The sequence below is a fragment of the Somniosus microcephalus genome, chromosome 10 (genome assembly GCF_052327205.1).
Source record: "Somniosus microcephalus isolate GS21.2 chromosome 10, FLI_Smic_1.0, whole genome shotgun sequence".
Lineage (NCBI taxonomy): Eukaryota > Metazoa > Chordata > Chondrichthyes > Squaliformes > Somniosidae > Somniosus > Somniosus microcephalus.
In genome coordinates, this window is record NC_140996.1 from 230,165,295 (window position 1) to 230,184,710 (window position 19,416).

The 19,416-nt window shown below is 51.0% G+C and overlaps 1 protein-coding gene across 1 annotated transcript in view; it reads left to right on the forward strand.

Moving 5' to 3' along the window:
- Positions 1-19,024, forward strand: part of LOC147112149 (solute carrier organic anion transporter family member 2B1-like) — a 128,133-nt gene extending 109,109 nt beyond the window's left edge. Inside the window, 3 exon segments of the mRNA XM_085999747.1 lie at positions 2,181-2,245; positions 4,822-4,942; positions 10,308-19,024. Coding sequence (XP_085855873.1) covers positions 2,181-2,245; positions 4,822-4,942; positions 10,308-10,515 — 394 coding nt within the window. The 3' untranslated portion in view covers positions 10,516-19,024.
- The last annotated feature ends 392 nt before the right edge of the window (positions 19,025-19,416 follow it).

Below are 19,416 nucleotides of genomic sequence, written 5' to 3' on the forward strand. Positions count from 1 at the left end.
CCCACCACTTAGTGCCGAGTCTGAACCTGCCCTATGAGCGCCGGCAGAATTCTGGCCTTGGAGTCAGAAGGTTGTGGGTTCAAGTCCCACTGCAGAGACACACGAGCACAAAAATCCAGGCTGACACTCCCAGTGCAGTACTGAGGGAGCGTCGCACTGTCGGAGGGTCAGTACTGAGGGAGCGTCGCACTGTCGGAGGAGCAGTACTGAGGGAGCGCTGCACTGAGGGAACGCTGCACTGTCGGAGGGTCAGTACTGAGGGAGCGTCGCACTGTCGGAGGAGCAGTACTGAGGGAGCGCTGCACTGAGGGAACGCTGCACTGTCGGAGGGTCAGTACTGAGGGAGCGTCGCACTGTCGGAGGAGCAGTACTGAGGGAGCGCTGCACTGTCGGAGGGGCAGTACTGAGGGAATGCTGCACTGTCGGAGGGGCAGTACTGAGGGAGATCCGCACTGTCAGAGGGGCAGTACTGAGGGAACGCCGCACTGTCGGAGGGTCAGTACTGAGGGAGCGTCGCACTGTCGGAGGGGCAGTACTGAGGGAGCGCCGCACTGTCGGAGGGGCAGTACTGAGGGAACGCTGCACTGTCGGAGGGGCAGTACTGAGGGAGGGCCACACTGTCGGAGGGTCAGTACTGACGGAGCGCTGCACTGTCGGAGGAGCAGTACTGAGGGAGCGCCGCACTGTCGGAGGGGCAGTACTGAGGGAACGCTGTACTGTCGGAGGAGCAGTACTGAGGGAGCGCTGCACTGTCGGAGGGGCAGTACTGAGGGAACGCTGCACTGTCGGAGGGGCAGTACTGAGGGAGGGCCACACTGTCGGAGGGTCAGTACTGAGGGAGCGCTGCACTGTCGGAGGGGCAGTACTGAGGGAGTGCCGCACTGTCGGAGGGGCAGTACTGAGGGAGCGCCGCACTGTCGGAGGGGCAGTACTGAGTGAGATCCGCATTGTCAGAGGTGTTGTCTTTCGCATGAGACGTTAAACTGAGGCCCCGTCTGCTCTCTCAGGTGGACGTAAAAAATCCCATGGCACTATTTCGAAGCAGAACAGGGGAGTTCTCCCCGGTGTCCTAGGCCAATATTTATCCCTCAATCAACATCACTAAAGCAGATTATCTGGTCATTATCACATTGCTGTTTGTGGGAGCTTGCTGTGTGCAAATTGGCTGCCGTGTTTCCCACATTACAACAGCGACTACACTTCAAAAAGTACTTCATTGGCTGTAAAGCGCTTTGGGGCCTCCGGTGGCCGTGAAAGGCGCTGTAGAAATGCAAGGGGGAGAAATTGAGTATAGCCCCGTTTGGGGCGCCTGCCTCGCCAGGGCGCTAAAAGTAGCGCCCCGGAAACATTCGCGCCTCCGCACCGGAAATTGAGTGGTTGCGACCCAACGGGAAGCGCGGCGTTACTGGAGGCACCCCGCATCCCTCTTGGGGCGCTGCGAGTGAATATCGTGGCGCAACGTGCCACACGCTGCGGCACGTCGCGCTGCAGTATTGTAGGTCTTCCTCCCCTTCTTAAAGGGGAGGGGCCTTGTGCAGCGCGATCTGGGGCCCAGCTGGGCCCCCGGGGATCGGGAGTGCAGGCAAAAGAGCCCGGCACCCAAGAGAAGTGCCGGGCTCTTGGAGCGCAGCCGGCACTCCGCGGGGGGGGGGGGCGTTCAGGAGGCCGGGGACGGGAGCGCTGGCAGGTGCTGGCAGCCGGCCAACAACAAAAATGGCCGCCCTGCACCTCCTTTAATTTGCGCCTCCCCGGCCGCAGGTAGGCCCCACTGAACCCGTCGGACATAGCGTCCAGCAGTAAATCAGGGGGCGCTGCCGAATATCGCGGCCGGGGCGTCAGCGAGGTGCTGCGCACACCGATGACGGCAGCGGCGCAGCGCTAATGGTTAGCGCCACCACTAACGTCCCGTGGAATTTAGCGGGAGGCGTGGACAGTGCCGCGCCCAGGCGCCAGTTGGCTTGCGACCCACTTAGCGCCCTCTTAAGACTAGTTGGGCCGAATGGCCTGTTTCTGTGCTGTATATTCCATGTAATTCTATGAATGAACTAAATACTCACAGGACAAACTGGTTGAGCTATCCCAGCCTTGGAAGTCACCTTAAAACTTAATTAATTGCCATTTAAAAAAACATACATCGTTAACATTTCTTTTGTATCTGTTTCTTATGTGTTGATCTGCAGGTCAGTGAAGCCTGAAGATAAATCCTTCGCGATAGGAATTCAGTTTATGCTATTCCGAGTTCTAGGTAAGTACATGGTCAACTTGATCTAACTCCCAGATACTGTGCGTAAAGAACGTAAGAATTAGGAGCAGGAGTCGGCCATTCGGCCCCTCGAGCCTGCTCCGCCATTCAATAAGATCATGGCTGATCATCGACCTGAACTCCACTTTCCCGCCTGATCCCCATATCCCTCGATTCCCCTAGAGTCCAAAAATCTATCGATCTCTGTTTTGAATATACTCAACGACTGAGCCTCCACAGCCCTCTGGGGTAGAAAATTCCAAAGATTCACGTGGTGAACCTGTGGAATTCTCTACCACACAAGGCAGTTGAGGCCAATTCATTAAATATATTCAAGAAGGAGTTAGATATACTTCTTAAGGCTAAAGGGATCAAGGGATATGGGGAGAAAGCAGGGACAGGGTACTGAATTTGGATGATCAGCCATGATCTCATTGAATGGCGGAGCAGGCTCGAGGGGCCGAATGGCCTACTCCTGCTCCTATCTTCTATGTTTCTACCACATCTCATTCTTCTAAACTCCAGAGAGTATAGGGCCAATCTACTTGGTCTCTCCTCATAGGACAACCCTCTCATCCCAGGAATCAATCGAGCGAATCTTTGTTACACCTCCTCTAAGGCAAGTATATCCTTCCTCAGATACGGAGACTGAAACTGTGCACTGTACTCCAGGTGTGGTCTCACCAAAGCCCTGTACAATTCCAGCCTGCCATTTTATGTTTCATAATTCTCACTTAATTTAATACTTTCATAGGAACATTAAGAGCAGGAGGAGGCCATTCAGCCTCTTGAGCCTGTTCCATCATTCAATGAGATCATGGCTGATCTGTATCCGAGCTCCATTTCTCTACCTTTGCTCCAAATCTCTTGATACCCCTTACCCAACAAAGATCTAGTGATCTCAGTCTTGAAAGCTCCAATTGACCCCCAGAATCCACAGCATTTGGGGGAGAGAGTTCCAGATCTCCACGGCCCATTGTGTGAAGAAACACTTCCTGATATCACTCTTAGATGACCCAGCTCTAACTTTGAGATTATGTCCCCCTTTTTCTGGATTCCCCCACCAGAGGAAATAGTTTCACTGTAGCCCTGAATCGAATCAAAGACCTCGATTAGTTCACACTTCAACCTACTAAACCCAAGGAAGGTATGAAGGTCCATTCGGTCGAACAAATTCATTTCTATACAGTCTTTGGGAGGAGATTCAATGGGTGGTTAGAGTCTGTGATAGGGGAGAGTGTTCATGGGCTGTGGGAGGAGATTAAATGAGTGGGTAGAGTCCATGATAGGGGAGAGTGTACATGGGCTGTGGGAGGAGATTAAATGGGTGGGTAGAGTCCATGATAGTGTAGAGTGTACATGGGCTGTGGAAGGAGATTAAATGGGTGGGTAGAGTCCATGAAAGGGGAGTGTATACATGGGCTGTGGGAGGAGATTAAATGGGTGGGTAGAGTCCGTGATAGGGGAGAGTGGACATGGGCTGTGGGAGGAGATTGAATGGGTGGGTAGAGTCCGTGATAGGGGAGAGTGGACATGGGCTGTGGGAGGAGATTAAATGGGTGAGTAGAGTCCGTGATAGGGGAGAGTGTTCATGGGCTGTGGGAGGAGATTGAATGGGTGGGTAGAGTCCGTGATAGGGGAGAGTGTACATGGGCTGTGGGAGGAGATTGAATGGGTGGGTAGAGCCTGTGATAGGGGAGAGTGTACACGGGCTGTGGGAGGAGATTCAATGGGTGGGTAGAGTCCGTGATAGGGGAGAGTGTACACGGGCTGTGGGAGGAGATTGAATGGGTGGGTAGAGTCCATGATAGGGGAGAGTGTACATGGGCTGTGGGAGGAGATTGAATGGGTGGGTAGAGTCTGTGATAGGGGAGAGTGTACATGGGCTGTGGGAGGAGATTGAATGGGTGGGTAGAGTCCGTGATAGGGGAGAGTGTACATGGGCTGTGGGAGGAGATTGAATGGGTGGGTAGAGTCCGTGATAGGGGAGAGTGTACATGGGCTGTGGGAGGAGATTGAATGGGTGGGTAGAGTCCGTGATAGGGGAGAGTGTACATGGGCTGTGGGAGGAGATTGAATGGGTGGGTAGAGTCCATGATAGGGGAGAGTGGACATGGGCTGTGGGAGGAGATTGAATGGGTGGGTAGAGTCCGTGATAGGGGAGAATGTACATGGGCTGTGGGAGTAGATTGAATGGGTGGGTAGAGTCCATTATAGGGGAGAGTGGACATGGGCTGTGGGAGGAGATTGAATGGGTGGGTAGAGTCTGTGATAGGGGAGAGTGGACATGGGCTGTGGGAGGAGATTGAATGGGTGGGTAGAGTCCGTGATAGGGGAGAGTGTACACGGGCTGTGGGAGGAGATTGAATGGGTGGGTAGAGTCCATTATAGGGGAGAGTGGACATGGGCTGTGGGAGGAGATTGAATGGGTGGGTAGAGTCTGTGATAGGGGAGAGTGTACATTGGCTGTGGGAGGAACGTGAGTGTAGGGCCAAATTGCCCTTTCTGCCTCAAAGTTGCAGGTTCTTGTCTAGAACTTTTTCAGAGTGGTGTGAGTCATATCTGACGTTCTTTCCTAGCCTGGTTGCCTGGACCGATCATTTACGGCAGTACAATCGACAGCACGTGTATCCGGTGGGGAAAAAAGTGCAATAAAAAAGCAGCCTGCAGATACTATGACCTGAATCTTTTCCGGATCAGGTATGTTTGCTCCTGTTTATTAACCTTTCATTGAAAAGATACAGGTTGGGGATCCTGAGTGGGGGATTGTTCTTCAAATGTGGGTCCCATTACCCCATAGAACTCAGGGGTGAATTACATTATTTCTGTCCATATATGGGCAAGAATATGGTAATGATATGCAGAAACTTAATTGGACCAGCCACACAAATACTGTTTACAAGGGCAGGTCAGAGGCCGGGCATTCTGTGGCGAGTGTCTCACCTCCTGACTCCCCAAAGCCTTTCCACCATCTACAAGGCACAAGTCAGGAGTGTGATGGAATACTCTCCACTTGCCTGGATGAGTGCAGCTCCAACAACACTCAAGAAGCTTGACACCATCCAGGACAAAGCAGCCCACTTCATTGGCACCCAATCCACCACCTTAAGCATTCACTCCCTCCAACACCAGCGCACCGTGGCTGCAGTGTGTACCATCTACAAGATGCACTGCAGCAACTCATAGAAACATAGAAGATAGGAGCAGGAGTAGGCCATTCGGCCCCTCGAGCCTGCTCCGCCATTCAATGAGATCATGGCTGATCATCCAAATTCAGTACCCTGTCCCTGCCTTCTCCCCATATCCCTTGATCCCTTTAGCCTTAAGAAATATATCCAACTCCTTCTTGAATATATTTAATGAACTGGCCTCCACCACCCTCTATGGCAGAGAATTCCACAGGTTCACCACTCTCTGGGTGAAGAAATTCCTCCTCATTTCAGTCCTAAATGGCTTACCCCTTATCCTTAGACTATGACCCCTGGTTCTGGACTCCCTGGCCATCGGAAACATCCTTCCTGCATCTAGTCTGTCCAGTCCTGACAGAATTTTATAGGTTTCGATGAGATCCCCTCTCAATCTTCTAAACTCCAGTGGGTATAAGCCCAATCGACACAATCTCTCCTCATACGTCATTCCTGCCATCCCAGGTATCAGCCTGGTGAATCTTCGCTGCACTCCTTCCATGGCAAGAACGTCCTTCCTCAGATAAGGCGACCAAAACTGCACACAATACTCAAGGTGTGGTCTCACCAAGGCCCTGTACAACTGCAGCAAGACATCCTTGTTCTTGTACTCGAACCCTCTTGCTACGAAGGCCAACATACCATTTGCCTTCTTAACCGCCTGCTGCACCTGCATGCTTACCTTCAGCGACTGGTGCACAAGAACACCCAGGTCTCTTTGCACTTCCCCTTCTCCCAATCTATTGCCATTCAAATAATAATCTGCCTTCCTGTTTTTGCCACCAAAGTGGATAACCTCACATTTATCCACATTATAGTGCATTTGCCATGTTTCTGCCCAATCACCCAACCTGTCCAAATCGTACTGGAGTTTCACGACATCCTCCTCACAGCATACCCTCCCACCCAGCTTTGTGTCATCTGCAAATTTGGAGATATTACATCCAATTCCCTCATCCAGATCATTAATATATATTGTGAACAGCTGGGGTCCTAGGACTGATCCTTGCGGTACCCCACAAGTCACTGCCTGCCACTCGGAAAATGACCCGTTTATTCCAACTCTTTGCTTTCTGTCCGCCAACCAGTTCTCTATCCAAGTCAGTACCTTACCCCCAATCCCTTGTGCTTTAACTTTACACGCTAATCTCTTATGCAGGACCTTATCGAAAGCCTTCTGAAAGTCCAAATACACTACATCCACTGATTCTCCCTTATCTATTTTACCAGTTACATCCTCAAAAAATTCCAGATTAGTCAAGCATGATTTACCTTTTGTAAATCCATGTTGACTTTGTCCGAGCCTGTCACTGCTTTCCAAGTGCTCTGCTATTAATCTTTTATAATGGACTCTAGCATTTTCCCCACTACCGATGTCAGGCTTACCGGTCTATAATTCCCCGCTTTTTCTCTATCACCTTTTTTGAATAGTGGGGTAACATTAGCTACCCTTCAATCCATGGGTACTGTTCCAGAGTCTATCGAGTTCTGGAAGATTACCAGCAATGCATCTACTATTTCTAGGGCCACTTCCTTAAGTACCCTAGGATGTAGATTATCAGGCCCTGGGGATTTATCGGCCTTCAGTCCCATCAATGTTCCTAACACCATTTCCCTACAAATACTGATTTCTTTCAGTTCTACCCTTTCATCAGACCCTATGTTCCCCGGCATCTCTGGGAGGTTATTTGTGTCCTCCTTTGTGAAGACAGAACCAAAGTATGTATTTAGTTGGTCTGCCATTTCTTTGTTCCCCATTATAAATTCCCCTGATTCTGACTGCAAGGGACCTATGCTTGACTTCACCAATCTTTTTCTCTTCACATATCTATAAAAGCTTTTACAGTCAGTTTTTATGTTCCCTGCAAGCTTACTCTCATATTCTATTTTCCCTTTCTTAATTAATCCCTTTGTCCTCCTTTGTTGAATCTTAAACTGCTCCAAATCCTCAGGATTATTGCTTTTTCTGGCCAATTTATGGCCCAGTAATTCCTGTCGGGGGCTTGCCACGCGTGCAAGCCCCCGATGTGCACTCACCCTGCACGCCGACATCTGAAACCTGGCCCGCAGTGGATTTCCTGTCAGTGGCCTGGTTCTGATGTCGGCGCGCTGTGCTAACCTGACCCAGCGGCGTAGTTAGTGCGATGTGCCGGCTGGGATCAGGTCAGCACTGTTCAGCCAATCAGGGGAGGGGAAACTTCATTCATAAGTTTGATAGTAAAGACTGTCAAACTCATGAAAAGTACGGCAACCCAAAACACTACTTAAACTTTAAATAAAATTTTAAAAAGTATCCCAATAATTAAATTAACTATGAATAACTTTAAAAAACTATTTTAAACAATTAATCAAATTTTTGAAAAAAATAAATTTTTAACAAATAGAGTCTAAAACTAAACTTACCTTACTGTAGATTCTTTAAAAATAATAAACCTGTGGAAATTTTTTTTCTAAATTGTACTAAAAGACCACTTACCTGTAAAACTAAGTACTTACGTGTGGTTTTTCAATGCGTAAAAACCGGAGGCCTTTACACACGCGCAAATCTGTAAAAATACAGGAAATCCAAGTCGCACGCGCTGCCCAATACCGCGCATGCGTTCAGCCTCTTAACCCCTTGGGTCAGAGGACAGGAAATGCCGGTTTTCAGCGCATGCGCTGTGCATGCTGAAAACCGGCAATTCCTCCTGGCACACGCGTGAGTACCCCGTCCGTACTCGCGCGTTGTGACAGGAATTACTGGGCCTATATGTCCTCTTCTTGGATCTTATGCTATTCCTAAGGCCACTATTTCGAAGAAATGCAGGGGGAGTTCTCCCCGGTGTCCTGGGGCCAATATTTATCCCTCAATCTGCATCACTAAAACAGATGGTCAGGTCATTATCACATTGCTGTTTGTGGGAGCTTGCTGTGCGCAAATTGGCTGCTGCATTTCCCTACATTACAACAGTGACTGCACTTCAAAAAGAACTTCGTCAGCTGGGATGTCCTGAAGTTGGGAAAGGTGCTGTAGAAATGTAAGTCTTTCGTAATACTGAACACCAGGAATGAACAGACACCCTGGAATGCAGGGATTCAAGTAATGAAAAGTGTCGGATGACATATTTCCATTTTTTATTTCAATTCATTCTCATGATGTGGGCATCGCTGGCAATGCTGGCATTTATTGCCCCATCCCTAATTGCCCCTTGAGAAGGTGGTGGTGAGCCAAGGCTTCTTCGGGAGCACCTCGCAAACCCGCGACCTCTCCCACTTAGAAGGACAAGGGCAGCAGGTGCATGGGAACACCACCACCTCCAAGTTCCCCTCCAGGTCACACACCATCCTGACTTGAAAATATAGCGGACGTTCCTTCATCGTCGCTGGGTCAAAATCCTGGAACTCCCTCCCTAACAGCACTGTGGGGGCACCTTCACCACACGGACTGCAGCGGTTCAAGAAGGCGGCTCACCACCACCTTCTCAAGGGGCAATTAGGGATGGGGCAATAAATGCTGGCCTTGCCAGCGACGCCCACATCCTCAGAATGAATTGAAATAAAAAATGGAAATATGTCATCCGACACAGACACAATGGGCCACTTTTCATTACTTGAATCCCTGCATTCCAGGGTGTCTGGTCATTCCTGGTGTTCAGTATTATGAAAGACTTACATTTCTACAGCACCTTTCCCAACCTCAGGACATCCCAGCTAACGAAGTTCTTTTTGAAGTGCAGTCACTGTTGTAATGTAGGGAAATGCAGCAGCCAATTTGCGCACAGCAAGCTCCCACAAACAGCAATAAGATAATGACCTGACCATCTGTTTTAGTGATGCAGATTGAGGGATAAATAGGGGCCCCAGGACATCGGGGATAACTCCCCCTGCAGTTCTTCGAAATAGTGGCCATGGGATCTTTTACAGTCCACCTGAGAGAGCAGACGGGCCTCGGTTTAACGTCTCATCTGAATTACGGCAACTCTAACAGTGCGGCGCTCCTTCAGTACTGTCCCTCCGACAGTGCGGCGCTCCCTCAGTACTGCCCCTCCGACAGTGCGGCGCTCCCTCAGTACTGCCCCTCCGACAGTGCGGCGCTCCCTCAGTACTGCCCCTCCGACAGTGCGGCGCTCCCTCAGTACTGCCCCTCCGACAGTGCAGTGCTCCCTTAGTACTGCCCCTCCGACAGTGCAGCACTCCCTCAGTACTGCCCCTCCGACAGTGCAGCGCTCCCTCAGTACTGCCCCTCCGACAGTGCGGCGCTCCCTCAGTACTGCCCCTCCGACAGTGCGGCGCTCCCTCAGTACTGCCCCTCCGACAGTGCGGCGCTCCCTCAGTACTGCCCCTCCGACAGTGCGGCGCTCCCTCAGTACTGTCCCTCCGACAGTACAGCGCTCCCTCAGTACTGCCCCTCCGACAGTGTGGCGCTCCCTCAGTACTGCCCCTCCGACAATGCGGCGCTCCCTCAGTATTGTCCCTCCGACAGTGCGGCGCTCCCTCAGTACTGCCCCTCCGATAGTGCGGCGCTCCCTCAGTACTGCCCCTCCGACAGTGCAGCGCTCCCTCAGTACTGTCCCTCCGACAGTACAGCGCTCCCTCAGTACTGCCCCTCCGACAGTGCGGCACTCCCTCAGTACTGCACTGGACTGTCAGCCGAGATTTTTTTGGTCAAGTCTCTGGAGTGGGACTTGAGCCCACAACCTCCTGACTCAGAGGCGAGAGTCACTGCGCCGCAGCTGACATATGAAAAAAAATTAAGAGAGTGGCAAAGTGAGCAAAAGAGTGAGAGAAACAATATGAATGTTTTAATTTTTATCTGTCAGCAAGATCATGGGATAATTGGTTAGAGCTTTATAAAACTACCAGTGATGTTATTCTGCTTTGTGTCTTTTGGTGTCACTCAGGTACATCGGGCTGCAGATGCTGTTTCAGTGTGGAGCTTTTCTGCTCTTCCTGATGGCCTATTACTTCCTCGTTAAAGACTTACGGAGGAGGGAGCGGCAAGTTCGAGGGACGGCCAAGGCTCTGGTGGACCCTGGGAACGGGGAAGAGAGAAAACAAATGATGGAGCATGGGAATGGAACCAAATCCCAGCCCGAATCGAAAGTGTGAGAGAAGTTTTTGAGGTGGGGGGCGGGCGGGTGGCGGGGCGCGTGGGAGTGAAAAATCTACAGAGACGTCAATAGCAAGCAGCACAGGACAGGACAGCAGAGGAGAGGCGAGAGGCACTGCTGTGCAATTGATGGCCATCTTCGGAAAACTCCTCCTCTTTCTGTTAGTCTTCATTCCTGCGTATCCGGCTGTTGCTCCGATTCTCTCTTGGATTTTCTGGGACATTTTCTTCCCCCCCACCCCCGCCCCTCTCTACGTTGTGAAGACGTCCTCGTGAAGAGGCGTAAAAGTCTGTGAAATGAGCACTCGTGTTTTAACTTCAACTTGCTGTGAGAGAGTCCCTTCATACTCTTGGGATCCCAGGGGATGTGGGGCCTCCTCTTATTTCTGCGTCCAGTACTGTGTGGAGGGCTTCCCCGCCTGCCCTTCCTCCGCTCCTGTCCCGAGTCCTCTCTATGTCTCCGAGCGGTTTTGAGGTGGGACGGGAAAGCTGAAAGGAACTCACGTCAAGCTAAAAGACCCCAGGCGGCGACTCGAAAAGACCTAGGAATTAGCACTGTTTTGGTGGATGACATTTCATCGCAGCCGTGTGACGTTTCTCTCTCGCTGGGTCAGAATCCTGGAACTCCCTCCCTAACACGCACTGTGGGAGCACCTTCACCACACGGACTGCAGCGGTTCAAGAAGGCGGCTCACCACCACCTTCTCAAGGGGCAACTAGGGACAGGCAATAAATGCCGGCCTTGCCAGCAATGCCCCACATCCCATAAACGAATTTAAAAAAAAATTACTTTAAGGCAATGATTAGTGACGTCACCCAGTCATTTCCGGTTCCCCAGACGATGCCACATCCGGGGTCGAGTGGGCCCCGATGACGTCACTTCCGGGCCGGCATTTCCGACTGTCACTTTCTCCGGCAAAGTTGAGACTTGTGGGGGCTCGGTGCCCTGTTGCGGGGGCTCAGTGCCCTGTTGCGGGGGCTCGGTGCCCTGTTGCGGGGGCTCGGTGCCCTGTTGCGGGGGCTCGGTGCCCTGTTGCGGGGGCTCAGTGCCCTGTTGCGGGGGCTCAGTGCCCTGTTGCGGGGGCTCATTGCCCTGTTGCGGGGGCTCGGTGCCCTGTTGCGGGGGCTCGGTGCCCTGTTGCGGGGGCTCAGTGCCCTGTTGCGGGGGCTCAGTGCCCTGTTGCGGGGGCTCAGTGCCCTGTTGCGGGGGCTCAGTGCCCTGTTGCGGGGGCTCAGTGCCCTGTTGCGGGGGCTCAGTGCCTTGTTGCTGCTTTTGAGCGGGGGTCCAGTAACACCTCCCACTTCCCTGCGGTCTCTCTACACCTGTACACTGGCGGACGTTACTTTAAACACAGCCTTATCATAAATGGAAGAAACTTAGCACAGTACTGAAGACAGGGATAAGACAGAAACCTAGAGTATTATATGCAGCCCTCAAATGTAAGTATTCATATGTGTACATATCTATCCGCTGCTGACCTACCTCTCTGCGTGTATATCTCATTGTATGCATCTGTTTATTAATCTGCACTTTTATACAAGTTACCAAAAGGTAGAGCTTACTGTTTGTGCTGTTTTATATAACTTGGTTAAGCTGTTCAAACAAAACAGGACTAGGCTTGGTATTTTACTGCAATTTAGGGAGGATGTTACGTACTCGGAATTTTACAGCATAGAAACAGGCTGTTCGGCACCACTGGTCCGTGTCGGTGTTTATTCTCCACACCAGCCTCCTCCCAACCCCTCTTCATCTCACCCCATCAGCGTATCCTTCTATTCCTTTTCTCCCTCTTGGAGAGGGTGCGGAGGAGATTTACTAGAATGGTTCCAGGGATGAGGGACTTCAGTGATGTGGAGAGACTGGAGAAGCAGGGATTGTTCTCCTTAGAGCAGAGAAGGTTAAGGGGAGATTTATTAGAGGCGTTCAAAATGATGAGGGGTTTTGATCGAGTAAATAAGGAGAATCTGTTTCCACTGGCAGGAGGGTCAGTAACCAGAAGACACAGATTTAAGATCATTGGCAAAAGAACCAGAGGGGGAGAGGAATAGATTTTTTTTTTACGCAGCGCGTTGTTGTGATCTGGAATGTGCTGCCTGAAACATAGAAACCTAGAAGATAGGAGCAGGAGTAGGCCATTCGGCCCCTCGAGCCTGCTCCGCCATTCAATGAGATCATGGCTGATCATCCAAACTCAGTACCCTGTCCCTGCTTTCTCCCCATATCCCTTGATCCCTTTAGCCTTAAGAAATATATCTAACTCCTTCTTGAATATATTTAATGAATTGGCCTCTACTGCCTTCTGTGGTAGAGAATTCCACAGGTTCACCACTCTCTGGGTGAAGAAATTCCTCCTCATCTCAGTCCTAAATGGCTTACCCCTTATCCTTAGAAAGGGCGGTGGAAGCAGATTCAACAGTAACTTTCGAAAGGGGAATTGGATAAATACTTGAAAAGGAGAACATTTTTGCAGGTCTACGGGGAAAGCGCGAGGGGGGAGTGGGACTAATTGGAGGGCCCTTTCAAAGAGCTGGCACAGGCACGGTGGTCCGAATGGCCTCTGACATGAATCAGTCATTCATGAAAGAAAGACTTATGAAATAATACTGAGCGGCCTGCGGGTGGTGCTGTCCAGGGAGAGTATAAATGCACGGGCCCAGCTTGCGCAGGACATTCTTAACAGGAACTAGTGAAGGACACAGCCAGACCTCCATGTTGTAAAACAGTTGATGAAAGCTTTGTTTAACGCTTAGACCAAGTGCCTAGTAGTTTTTTTTACATCAGCCTCCTTCTGTGCTGTATGATTCCGTGCTTTTGACAGACGTCGGTACCAATTTTAAAAACAAACGGGACTGAAGGCCGCCAGAGGGCGGGAGATTTACCTCTTTGGCGTTGGGCGCAAGCGCGTGTCCCGCGGGATCGATGCGCTGCCCGATCCTTTATACCGGGTGGAAAATCGGGATGAGGGGGTTTGAGCCCCCGACCAAGAGAAGGAAAATCTCCCCTCCCCCCGATCCGTGGCATCGGAACTCGTTAATCAATTTATCAGAAATGGCGCGGGCAGTCATTTCTACCGTAATGTCCGTAAAATACATTTTTTTTTTAAACGTAGAAAATGCTGGAAATGCACGTTGGGTTGGTGCGTGTCCAAAAGCTGGGTTGTGACGCTTCAGATGCAGAACCAGACAAAAAGCGGCAGTCACTCTTTCTTGTCGGGTAAGGGCATTGAAGGAGGCGGGGGGTAAAGCGGGCGGGCAGAGTTGAGGTACGGAACAGGCTGGAGGGGCTGAATGGTCTCCTGTTCCTTTCGGAGGCTGAGCGACCGGCGCTTCCAGCATCGTCTGCTTTTGATTTACTTCAGGTTTCCATTATTCATGCATTTTCTTCCGCCTGCCTGCCCGTACTTATTGATGTGTATAGAGGTAGATCAGAAAGGGGTGAGAAGAGCGAAAGCTGTTTGATGAGACGCACCTCAGGGATGTCCCGTCATCGGTAGAGGAGTGTGAGCACCTGGCCCTTTTTATCTTCACGGGGAATCTCGACAGGCTCAGTGAGTGGGCGAGAACATGGCAGATGGAATATAATGTGGATAAATGTGAAGTTATCCACTTTGGTGGAAAAAACAGAAAGGCAGAGTATTTCCTAAATGGTGAAAGATTGGGGAATGCAGATGCTCAAAGGGACCTGGGTGTCCTTGTACATGAGTCACTGAAAGTGAATGTGCAGGTGCAGCAAGCCATTAGGAAGGCAAATGGTATGCTTGCCTTCATTACAAGAGAATTTGAGTACAGGAGTAAAGAAGTCTTACTCCAATTATATAGGGCCTTGGTGAGACCACACCTGGAGTACTGTGTATAATTTTGGTCTCCTTACCTAAGGAAGGATATACTTGCCATAGAGAGAGTGCAACGAAGGTTCACGAGATTGATTCCTGGAATGGCGGGACTGTCGTATGAGAAGAGATTGAGTAAACTAGGCCTGTATTCTCTTGAATTCAGAAGAATGAGAGGGGATCTCATTGAAGCATTAAAAATTATTACAGGGCTTGATAGGGTGGATGCTGGGAGAATGTTTCCCTTGGCTGGGGAGTCTAGAACCAGGGGCCACAGCCTCAGGATAAAGGGTAGGCCATTCAGGACTGAGATGAGAAGAAATTCCTTCACAGAGGGTGGTAAATCTTTGGAATTCTCTACCCCAGAGGGCTGTGGAGGCTCAGTCATTGGGTATATTCAAAACAGATTTCTGACTAGTAAGGGCATCAAGGGATATGGCGATAGGGCCGGTGAATGGAGTTGAGGCAGAAGATCAGCCATGATCTCACTGAATGGCGGAGCAGGCTTGAAGGGCCGAATGACCGACTCCTGCTCCTATTTCTTCTTATCTTCTTATCCTTGTTGTACTGCTGAATCGCTGAGGATAATGTGGACCCGGCGGGGTTTAAATCCACCTTGGGCTGTGGTACAAAGCGGGTGATAGCGAGTCGTTGGCCTCTTTTATAATCCGCCAATGCTGCCTCTAATTTTTTTTTTGGTGCGCGGTCCCTTTAAGTTTTCTGCACGGCCACGCACGAGTGGTATCTCTCCCAGCGGCAGCAGCTGGTGAGCGGCCTGCGCGGGACCTCCCGGTTGGTTACCCGCCTGTGCGCCTGAGGGGGAACGTTGCTGCGCGCCGCCCGATTTCTCCCTTTCCATCGAAGTCAGTGGTGAAGAGAATCGGGCGGAGGGCAGATGAGGTCTCGCCAATTCGCCGTCGCCTGTTGTCTCCACCGCCCCCACCTCTTCGTGCAACGTAAAGCGATTCTTGCTTTTGCCATTTCAGAGTTCTCTCCCCATTTCCTGGCTCCTGACTCTTGCCTGGGGTCCCGGTCCACAGGTGTTGGCAGTCCGACCCGACCTGTCCAGCTCGCTGGCTGACTGACGCATGGCGTCATGGAGGAGTCCAATCCTGTCCTCCTCAGAGGCGTCCCCACCAGGCGTGCACCTGCTCGTCGAGCTCACTGAATAATGATGAGCAAAAGGTGGGGGGCTGATTGTTCTTTTGGGGGGAAATAGAGTCATAGGGCTGGATTTTCATTCAGGAGTCGGGTAGGAGGCAGGACTACAACTTTCGGGGTTGTAGTCCCGCCTCCATCGAGATGTGGCCAATCCACGCGATTTTAACTTGATTGACCTTGTTGAGCCCGCCCAGCAAGGGCCACCCGGCAACAGGTGATGCCACAGACTGAAATTTCATCTGTCAAGAGGTTTTGACAGATGAAATATCAGCGCTTCACAGCTGTTTGAAGCTGTCAAACACTGACAGTCTTACTTCTAACCTGAGTCCTTCTCCACAGACTCAGTTAGAAATCTCTCCTGCACAGAAAGCTGAAGGCTGTCACTTTTGACAGCTCGCAGCCATTCTGCTTTCTGTGCCGGTGAGATGAGGGACTCCCGAGTCCTAAAGGAAGGAAGGCTGAAAAGGTAAGAAAAGGTCATTTAAAACTTCTTTAAACGCTTAGACACACCAAACACACTTACCTTTGCACTCATGCACACATCACTCACCTGAACACCGACATCTCGACCCCTCCAAGTCCTTCAACCCGACGGCCCGCCTCCTCTAACTTGGTGTGGTTTGGAGCCGTCGGGAATCCCACACTTCAGCATTAAAAATAGGGATTAGGCTAAAAACTGCCTGTTAACAAATTGGCACTAATCCCTTCCCGCCTCGGGTAGGCGGGTCCCAGTGCGGGGCGGGTACCCGCCTCCTTTGAAACTGGCATGGAGGCGGGTTGGGTGCGGGATGGGTTCGTGACCCCTGATTTCGGGATTTTAACCCCCCACATGCCTCCAATCCCGCCTCCACGGCCCAATGAAAATCCTGCCCATAGAGTTATACAGCACAGAAAGAGACCCTTCGGCCCATCGTGTCCGCACTGGCCATCAAGCCCTGTCTATTCTAATACCATTTTCCCACACTTGGTCCGTAGCCTTGTATGCTATGGCGTTTCAAGTGCTCATTTTGAATGTTGTGAGGGTTCCTGCCTCTACCACCCTTTCAGGCAGTGAGTTCCAGATTCCAACCACCCTCTGGGTGAAAAAGTTTATCCTCAAATCCCCTCTAAACCTCCTGCCCCTTACCTTGAATCTATGTCCCCTTGTTATTGACACCTCTACTAAGGGGAAAAGCTCCTTTCTATCTACCCCATATATGCCCCTCATAATTGTGTACACCTCAATCAGGTCCCCCCTCAGCCTTCTCTGCTCCAAGGAAAACAACCCCAGCCTGTCCAGTCTCTGATGATGAGTGACACCACGCCGCCGCATCAGATGATGCCACGTCCGGGTCAGGTGGGCCCTGGCGCTGCCGCTTCAGCCCCTCCGGAGATTTCTCCTCCTCTCTCCCCCCCCCCCCCACCGCCCCGCAAAGGTCAGGCTTGCTGACCCGCAGACTCGGTGCCACTTGATGTAATGGTTCCTTGGAGGCCTTTGCGAGGATCTGTCACTGACGCAAGAATGCTGGCTGGGTGACGCCCGGTTACACCTCCCACTTCCCCGCATGGTCTGTACACCCGCACACTAGCGGGCACAAGGTTTCCAGTCAACGCAGCCTTATTTTTTTGTTGCCTCTCTGCCTCGGCCGTGCTGAGGCCCTGTGTAATTCCCCAACTGCTCGCTGGGATGACGTACCAAGCTGTACATCCATCCACTGAGCCATTAGCGTAGATTGTGGCTTAGACATTCAACAACACTATGTAATTATATAGCGCCTTTAACATTGTAAAATATCCCACATCAATTTTGACACCGAGCCACATGAGATATTAGGGACTGGTGACCAAAGGCTTGGTCAAAGAGATAGGTTTTAAGGAGCGTCTTAAAGGAGGAGAGAGAGAGGCGGAGAGGTTTAGGGAGGGAATTCCAGAGCTCAGGGCCCAGGCAGCTGAAGGCGTGGCCGCCAATGGTGGAGCGATTAAAATCAGGGAGATGCAAGAGGCCAGAATTGGAGGAGTGCAGAGATCCCGGAGGGTTGTACGGCTGGAGGAGATAGGGAGGGGGCGAGGCCGTGGAGGGATTTGAACACAAGGATGAGAATTTTAAAATCGAGGCGTTGCCGGACCGGGAGCCAAGGTAGGTCAGCGAGCCCAGGGGGTGATGATGGGTGAACGGGACTTGGTGCGAGTTCAATTGACGTATAGCCTTGGCGAGCTATTACCACCTACTGCATCACACTAGCACGTTTCTACGTGATTTAAAGGTGTTTAATACTGTGATTTGGTAGAATTACCAAGACCTCTTTTGCTTTATTGTGCATATATATAGTGAACCCGGGTAGAGGCTCCATCTCACTGATGGGGCCTAGTGAATCGAACATTATGGTGTGTAGATTATAACAAAATATTAATTCATATTTTACAGCAATTTGCTTCACGTGATCTTTTACTTATGGATATATTTTTGCACATTTATTCCTCAACTGTGAAGTTTGAAACATTTACTTATTTTGAATTGGTTCTTTTATGAGTCAAAATCGGGTTTGAGATATTAGAAAGAATTTGCATTTATACATTTCACTGCTGAACGGCCTGGCTCTAATTTTAAGATGATGTCCCCTTGTTCTTGAATCTCTCCTCCAGAGGAACTAGTTGCTCCCTATCTGTCCTATCGAGTCCCGTAATCATGTAAACACCTCGATTAGATCAAACCTGCTGGCCAAATCCCAGATCGCTAGGTTTTTGCTAGACGAGGGTATTAAGGGAAACAGAACAAAGGTGGATGGCGTTAGGAAATGGATCAGCCATGATCTCACTGAATGGCGGAACAGGCTCGAGGGGCTGAATGACCTCCTCCTGTTCCTAATCCTCAATTTTCCACAAGCCAAGTTTATACAACCCGTCCTCGTAGTTTAACCCTTTTAGCCTCGTGTATCATTCTGGTGAATCTGCGCTGCACCCCCTCCAAGGCCCAATATCTCCGTCCTGAGGTGCGGGGCCCAGATCTGAACCCAGTTACTCCAGATGGGGTCTGACCAGGGCTCTGTACAACTGAAGCATCACTGCCTCCCCCTTTGCACCAACTAAAAGGGATTCCCTTTGACAAGGCAGCACTCCCTCAGCACTGTATGGTAGTGTCAGCCTGGCAATGGAAGGAGCCATGAACCCACAGCCTTCTAGCTGAGAGTGCTACCCACTGAGCCAGACTGACACTTAGTAAGGCATTAGCTCCCTAGTAACACGTTTGCTAAGTCACTCTTGGCAATATGTCAGTGAGGTCATTAGAATAACAATTGGAGGAATATCATATAAACACGTCAGCGCCTTTGTTGTTGATATAGATCACCTGGCTCGATTTCAACTCGTTTCAAGGAAAAGGCACTCCCATCTCCGAGTCAGAAGGTTGTGGGTTCAAGTCCCGCTCAAGAGACTTGAGCACAAAGTCTAGGTTGACACTTCAGTGCAGTACTGAGGGAGCGCTGCACTGTCGGAGGGGCAGTACTGAGGGAGCGCCGCACTGTCGGAGGGGCAGTACTGAGGGAGCGCCGCACTGTCGGAGGGGCAGTACTGAGGGAGCGCCGCACTGTCGGAGGGGCAGTACTGAGGGAGCGCCGCACTGTCGGAGGGGCAGTACTGAGGGAGCGCCGCACTGTCGGAGGGGCAGTACTGAGGGAGCGCCGCACTGTCGGAGGGGCAGTACTGAGGGAGGTGCCGTCTTTCACATGAGACATTAAACCGAGGCCCCATCTGCTCTCTCAGGTGGATGTAAAAGATCCCATGGCACTATTTCGAAGAAGAGCAGGGGAGTTCTCCCCGGTGTCCTGACCAATATTTATCCCTCAAACAACATCACTAAAAAACAGATTATCTGCTCATTATCTCATTGCTGTTTGTGGGAGCTTGCTGTGCGCAAATTGGCTGCCGCATTTC